The following is a 7,201-nucleotide window of genomic DNA, read 5'->3' on the forward strand; positions in this document are numbered from 1 at the left end:
GCAGGGAAGAGGTCTCTTCCCAGGCTTGTTTCTGGATCCAAAGGCATTTTGCCTGTGCAGAAGCAGCTCTACTTATCCCCCTCCAAACCATGTGCTGACAGGAGCCTGTGGGGAGCAAACCCTTGCTGTGTCTTCACTGCCACCAGCCCTGAACCCAAAACTGATTGTTTGTGGTCAGTGGCGTCACAGACAGAGCTTGTAGATGTGACACTTGGGGACATGGCTTAGTGGTGGGCTTGGCAGTGCTGGGTTAACAGCTGGATTCGATGCCCTTAAAGGTCTTTCCCAGCCTAACTGACTCTGTGATTCAGCTGTGTGTCCTGCTGTTCCCACCACCATTTTGGAGGAGATCTGTGTCACTCAGGTCTTAGGTGACTTGGTGCAGGCTGGCCTTGCAGGGGACCTGAGCTCAACTCACTTGGTGAGGGGGGATGGCATTGCCCCCCTCCTCAGAGAAGCCCACGCCCAGCTCTTCTTCCCCTTTCACACCCTTTCCCAGCAAAAAACCACTTCCCACGCTGCCGGGAAGGATGAGGGCTGGCAGCACTTCCCCAAAACGATGTTCCCATGGCAATGGGGATGTGTCACCCTTTCTGGGGAAGATAAGGAGGGGTCTTGGGGGTGAAGGGAGGGGGCGAACGGGACCCTCCGCATCACCGCGCGCCCCTGGGGCGGGGCGGGGCGGGGGGTGTCTGAGTCCCGCAGAGGCAGGGCCCCCACTTCCCGCACCGCCCCCGCCGCAGGGCCGGGGGCCGAGCCTCAGTGACGCCTCCCGGTCCCATTCGCTGGGTCCACCCGCCCAGCCCTGCCCAGACTGCGGGAGCGGCGCGCCCACAGCCCCGCCGGGCAGCCCCGGACAGCGCCGGCAGCCCCGCAGGCAGCGGGCAGCACCGGACAGCGCCCGCAGGTAGGCACCGCACCGCCCCGCACCGCGCCGGCACCCGCTGCTGGGATGCTCTGCCGGGATGCTCTGCCGGGATGCTCTGCCGGGATGCTCTGCCGGCATCAGCCCCTGCGAGCGGGACGCACCGCGGGGAGGGTCGCGCTGGGCACCGCGGGGCACCTCGCCCCTCGCCCGGGGGGACGCTCGGGGGGTGGAGGGGGGGACCCTATCGGGTTTTTGCAGCGGTGCCGGTGCCCCCCACCCCGCCCCAACAGCCCCGGCTCGGGACTGCGGCATTCCCGGTGGGCGCGCTCCCGCGCACGCCACCGCAACCGCAGCCGCGCTCCCGCTCCGCGCTGCTGCAGCGCGGGGGAAGGGGAGGGAGGGATAAACTCGACCCCCTTCGTCCCCCCGAGCCCTCCTGCCCCTCGCAGGGGTCGCCTGGCTCGCTCTGCCCCGCGAGGTCGTCGTGCACCCCTCCCTCCCCCCGGCGCGGTTCCTGAGGGTCGCGGTTTCTCTCAGCCCATCAGTCTGGCTCTGCAGCCCCCTCCCATCGCCATTCCCATGCCCATCCCCTCCCTATTCCCGTCCCCGCGACTCGTTTCTCACCCTTAGCCTGGCACTGCGGTGGGGTGCAGGGGGAGGGGGTGGGTACCACCGTGGTGTGACCCCTGAGCAGCTGGAGGTTGTGCTGGGAAGCTTTGCCCCCTAAAAGAGCTGGAGCCCCTGCAATGCTGCCGTGCTCCCCAGCCCTGTCCCTACACCAAACCCTTGGGATCATGTGGGAGTGAGAGTTACTTGGATAGCTCTGCTGTCAGGAGGACAGGAAGGGTTCTCATGAACCCAGAGCCTGGAAGCTGTGAGTGCTTTGGGGCATAGGTGGAGGAAGGCCCCCCTCTCTGGGAGCTTATTTGCACTGATTTTCTGGAGGAAAGACTGTCTGTGACCTAGATAGTGTCCCAGGACGTTCAAAGAGGAATGGGAAATGACAAAGCAAGGAACAGGGGAAGTTTCTAGCTACCCAGAGGAGACTCAAGTTGTCCCCTCCATCATGCCTTTGCCCCCATTTTCGACCTCTTGTTTGTCAAGACCAAACAGAAGGGAATTTTGCTTCCTGCCCAAGGTTTTGGGGTTGTGGATAAAGAGATTTTTCAGAGCTTCAGAGTGAGCAAACAGGTTTGGTATTTCCTCCTCGAATGTTATATGAAAGACCCAAAAATTGCTAAATAAAAAAAGATCCAGCTGGCTGCAGTGCAGGAGATTCCTGGCTCTTCCCTGGACGCTCAACCAAGCTCAGAGGGAGCAAAGTGAGGGTCTGCCAGCCTGGGGTACCAGGGGGGGTGGCGATTCACCTCGCCCTCTTGGAGCTGGCCCCACATGCCCAGCCCGTGAGGAGTGACTGCAGGGTGCTGGTTGTGTCCTTCAGCCTCCCCCGCCCTCTCCCGTCCCTCCATTCCGCATTTCTGCGGCTGGAGTCCCCACGCGGCTGCTTGGCCGGGCTGCAAACCTCTAATTGCTTCCTCGTGGCTGGACTGGGCTGATTGGAATCAGCAGCCCCAGCGTTCTGATGGCACATCCACAAGCCCCTTACTCACACACACATATCCTGGAGAGAGACAAGCACCGGGCAGGGACCCAGGGGGTGATGCTGCCACGCAAAACCCTCCCTGCCCGTGGCTGGGCAGGCTCAGCGCAGCTCCTGAGGACTCGCTGCCATCCTTCAGTGGTCTTGGCGCCCTGTCCAGCTGCTGTGTCCCTCCTTCTCGCTGCTCTTGGCCCCTTTCCCTCCACTGCATCGCAGTGACTCATCCTTGCTGAGCTCACCCGCTGGAGCTGCGGGGGGGATGTGGGGGGCTGGCAGGCTGAGCACCCGCCGGTGCCAGGAGAGGGTCTTTCACCTGGAATCCCCCCACTCCGTGAGCCACAGACCTCTGGGCAAGGTGTGCAGGCTCCAGGGGGATCATCGGTTCTTCTACTGGGCAGGAGGCAGAAGGGATGGGAAGCAGGACAGGCAGGCCTCGCTGCAGGTCTGTGCCACGCACATTTGATGTCTGCTGGGGGGATCCAGACAGGGAAAAGGGAGAGTGGATGGGGCATCAATGCCTGAGGATGTGCAGAGGTGATGCTGGGCAGGCACACAGTGCCTGATTCCCCAGGTCACTGCAGTGCCAGCCAGTCCCTGTGCAGTGAACCAGACGTCGTGATGAGGAGCTGTGGAGCATCACTGGTGCAAGAAGGGCACCTGTGACATTCCTGCACCACAGAGTGCCCACATCTGTGTGCTGGGGCCATGGCCTGGCTAACTGCTTCTCTCTCCCCCTGCCCAGGCTCCCCTCTCAGAGACAGCCCCCGGGGGGCACCTCAGAGACAACAAGATGAACCCCACCGTCGGCATCGCCATCATCCTGACAGGTACAGCTGGCAGAGCACACCCCTCCCTGCTCCTTCAGCCCAGAGCAGCCAGGCCAGGGCCTGGAGGCTGCATGGGCACCCCCAGAGCTCGCTGTTCCCTGCCCAGCTCCCTCCTGCCTCTCTCCCAGTCCTCCAGGCCGCCCACTGTCAGGTGATCAAGGACCTGAGTGCCTGCCTGCTGGGCCAGAACCTGCGCGTGGACTGTCACTACGAGAACAAAACCAGCAACCCCCTGCGCTACGAGTTCAGCATCACCAAGGACAACAGGAAGCACGTCATCCACAGCACCATCGGCGTCTCGGAGAACATCTACCGGAGCCGGGCCAACGTCACCATGCACAAGAACCTGGTGTGCCTCCACCTGCAGAGCTTCACCACCAGCGACGAGGGCGTCTACATGTGCGAGCTGAGGACCACCAACGACTACACCGGCAACCAGATACGGAACATCACCGTCATCAAAGGTGAGCTGGGCAGTGGCACCTGCTGGTCATTCAGCCTCTCCTTCCCACCCTCTCTTTGGCTTGGCAGGGACAGCAGAGAAAACGCAACACCCAAACCCTCCCCGATCCCCATAAAGGTTTCCCAGCCCTTCCTACTGCACCCCCACAGATGGGTTCACTCTGCCCCATCTCACTCTGCCTCTCTTGGGTCCCACCCCGGGCATGTCACCCAGGTGTCCTTTCACAGGGAGGATAGTGGGTATTTTCCACACCTATGTCCCACAGGAGCAGCCCTGCAGCTGCAGAGCCCTTCGTTTCACCTGCTGCCCATTCCCTTGTCACCTCAGCCAGGCACAGGAAGGGTTATGCCTCCCAGGGTCCCCAAAATCTTTGCTGCTACATGGTGGGAGGGAAACAGGCAAGGGGTCTGCATTCCTGTGATGGAGGAAAGGTGAGAAGCTGCGCCCCAGAGCTGTTATAACACCCTGTTCCCGAAAGATTTCACTGCTGCTCTTCTCTCCCTCCCCGTTCCTTCCCCTCACAGACAAACTGGAGAAATGCGCCGGCTTCAGCCTCTTGATCCAGAACACCTCGTGGCTCCTGCTGCTCCTCCTCTCCCTGCCTCTCCTGCAAGCCGTGGACTTCGTGTCCCTGTGAGAGGAGAGGCCCCCCCCCACGCACACACACCCCCCCGCACAGGCACGCGCACACCCGCACACGCCGAGCCCCCCCAGCCGACCCGCCTTCCCCCGCCAGGCCGCAGCCCTCGGGAACCGAGAGAAGCCGACCCGTGTGGAAGCCGCGACAGCTCTGTGTGTTATCTCTATATAGCCGTGTATCTAACGCTCCCCGCTGTCCCACGCGCGCAGGGCCCCGCTCCGGAGCGCGGCGGGCTCTGCCAGGGCACCGCTGCTTCTCCCATCGCGCCCTCCCCGCTCCGCGGGCTGGCTGGTTTTGCTGGTGCTGGCAGCGCTGGAGCCTCAGCCTCGCTTGTCCCATCCCTTTAACTTTTTTGGGGGGTTTGCCTGTTCTCAGCTGGATTGGCAGGTAAGAGAGAGAGAGAGGGGGTGGTGCGAGAGCGTGCGGAGGGTCCCCGGGGTTGGTGCTGTGCCCGCAGCCCCCCGAGGTGATGGGGCTGTTGGGTGTCCCCACCTGCCCTGCCTGCCAGCCAGGTGACTGATTCCTCATCCTGCTCCTCGCCCTGAGTCACCCCGAAATGCCACCAGCGGGAGTGGGCATGAGGCGAACCCTGTCTCAGAGCCAGCCAGGGAGGAGGAGAGAGGGGCAGCCGTGGGATGCTGGGCCTGGCCAGGCTGGGAGGAGAAAAGGTCTAGGAGGCACCTGTGAAACTCCCCCTGCCTCCTCAGGGTTCCACCGGGGCCCTGGGAGCGGGTTCAATGCAAATGTGCCCTGGCAACAAGTTTTTCCCAATCTGTTTCTTACAGCTGAGCTGGAAGCGAGGCCTCCTCCAGACACCATCTGGTACCTTTGGGCTGCCCGAGCCAGAGCCACCACTTGCTCTCCCCGGGGACAGCCCTTAGCTGTGACGAGAGAGTTGCTGCCAGCACCCGCTCGCAGTGGAGCCAAGCAGAGCCTCTCTGAGCTAGACACAGCCCTGCCCTCGCCCCCACTGCCCTCCCCAAGGCCCCCAGAGCTGCATCCAGACTCCTGGGGAGGGGGATCCCTTTCGGAAGTGTGACCCCAGGGTCTCTGCAGGGACTCAGTGTCTTCCCCGAGGGAACAACTTGAGGTCCCAGTCCTTCCCCATGGGCAGGGTCAGCAGTCTTCCAGTCCCACGTGCCCCCTCCCTCCTCCCTTCCAGCATTTCCCTGTCCCCATTTAAGAGCAGGAAAAGGACCCAAGTGCAGCCCAGCCCTTGTCCACAACCTCAGTAAGGCCGGGATGATCCGAGGGGCTGGCGAGAGTGGGGAGAGGGATTCCCAGCACAGCCCACACCCAGCAGCCCAGGGCTGCCCCGATGCCCACAGGACCCTGAGGAGCCTCCCAGGGGAGAGCACAGGGAGGGGAAGACTCAAGCAGGAGCATCCACATCCACAGGGGAGGGGGGAAGGGGGTGAACCCCAGCGCTGCTGAGCTGATGTGCAGCCCCGGGCTGTGCCACCGCGGCGTAGAGCGATTCACAGCAGCTGCTGCCACACTCCCTGCTCCTCCCCAGCTGCCTCCTGCCCTGCCCGTGCCCGTTCCCAGCCAGTCCCTGCCTGCTTGCTTGCTGTCTAGTGCTGCTGAGGCCGTGTATAGCTGAGGGCTGGCTGTGCCCAGCTCCCTGGGCGTGCTGGTGAGCGCCGGGGTGGGCGCAGGGCCCAGCGGCAGAGCGCGGACGAGCCTCGCGTCTTCTTTTCTTTTTTTTTATTTTTTTTTTTTGGTGAACATTTGTAGTTGTTTCCACAGCTTGTCGTCAAAGAGAAATAATTCTGTTAAAAGGGATTAAAAGAAAAAAAAAAAAAAAAGGGGGAAAGGGAAGGAAAAAAAAAACCAATAAGAGAACCCTACGAAAAGCAACAACGAAAAGAAAACAAGTATCATCCAGGAGTGTTCCTCTCTGTCTGCACAATAAAACCCTTCCTTAGGTTGTGTGTTGGAGCCATGGGCACCTGTGTGTGAGGTGGTGGGATGAGGGGCTGGGGTGGGGCTGGGCTCCAGCCTGTACAGAGGGCAGGGACAGCCTGTGCCCTCGGCATCCTGGATGAGGGGTACAGCCCCCACCGTGCCTCCCCAGGCTTCCAGCACCCCAATCCCTGCAGGAAAGAAGCAGGCAGGGAGGCAGGACTTGCCTGCCCTGGGTAGGGAGACCCCCTCCCTGCCCATCTGGAGCACAGACCCCTTGCCCCCATTCCCATACCTGTCCCTATCCCCCCCAGCTCCATCCCAGGGGTCCCCCCCTCTGCCCACTGTGCTGGCAGGGAGGCAAAGTAGGGGATTCCAGGTCTATTCCTGACATATCCATCCTCTGGGGTGGGAATTACCAGGCTGGGAGAACACATGGGGGCGGGGGGGGTTGGGTTTGCACGTGTCCCAAATATCCTGTGCCTGTCACACCGGTGTCCTGCCCGTGCCCCTGTTCCTGCACGCTGCCTGTGGGGCTGCCAAGGGATCCCGTGTCCTCTGGAGCAGCCGGAGCAGTCAGTGCACCCTGGCACCGTGGGACACGCTCTCCCACAGTTTGGGAGCAGCCACCACCCCCTAACACCATTGGTGACCCGGCGCAGCCTCCCAGAGTGACGCCGGGACGCGTCCCTCGCGTGTCCCTCCCTGTTTCAGGGCTGGAGCCGGGCGGGAGATGCCACCCTAATTACGTCCCTCCTCATTACCCGCGGCAGGTGCTCGCTGAGTCACGGCCGCGCAGGTGCCGCCGTTCCCTGGGCGGGTCGGGCATCGGGGAGCGGTGCTGGGTGGGCGTCCCTGTGTCCCCCTGGACGCGTGAGGAATGGCCGTGCCACTCCAG

At 62.6% G+C, this 7,201-nt stretch overlaps 1 protein-coding gene across 1 annotated transcript; it reads left to right on the forward strand.

Moving 5' to 3' along the window:
- The first annotated feature begins 801 nt into the window (after positions 1 to 801).
- On the forward strand, positions 802 to 6,339 carry THY1 (Thy-1 cell surface antigen). The gene is made up of 4 exons (XM_050323145.1): positions 802 to 907; positions 3,211 to 3,295; positions 3,424 to 3,759; positions 4,283 to 6,339. Exons 2-4 carry the CDS (start codon positions 3,259 to 3,261, stop codon positions 4,393 to 4,395), a joined length of 486 nt encoding a protein of 161 aa, XP_050179102.1. The 5' UTR covers positions 802 to 907; positions 3,211 to 3,258; the 3' UTR covers positions 4,396 to 6,339.
- The last annotated feature ends 862 nt before the right edge of the window (positions 6,340 to 7,201 follow it).

Source organism: Myiozetetes cayanensis, unplaced genomic scaffold, assembly GCF_022539395.1.
Source record: "Myiozetetes cayanensis isolate MyiCay16 unplaced genomic scaffold, myiCay2020 scf29, whole genome shotgun sequence".
Lineage (NCBI taxonomy): Eukaryota > Metazoa > Chordata > Aves > Passeriformes > Tyrannidae > Myiozetetes > Myiozetetes cayanensis.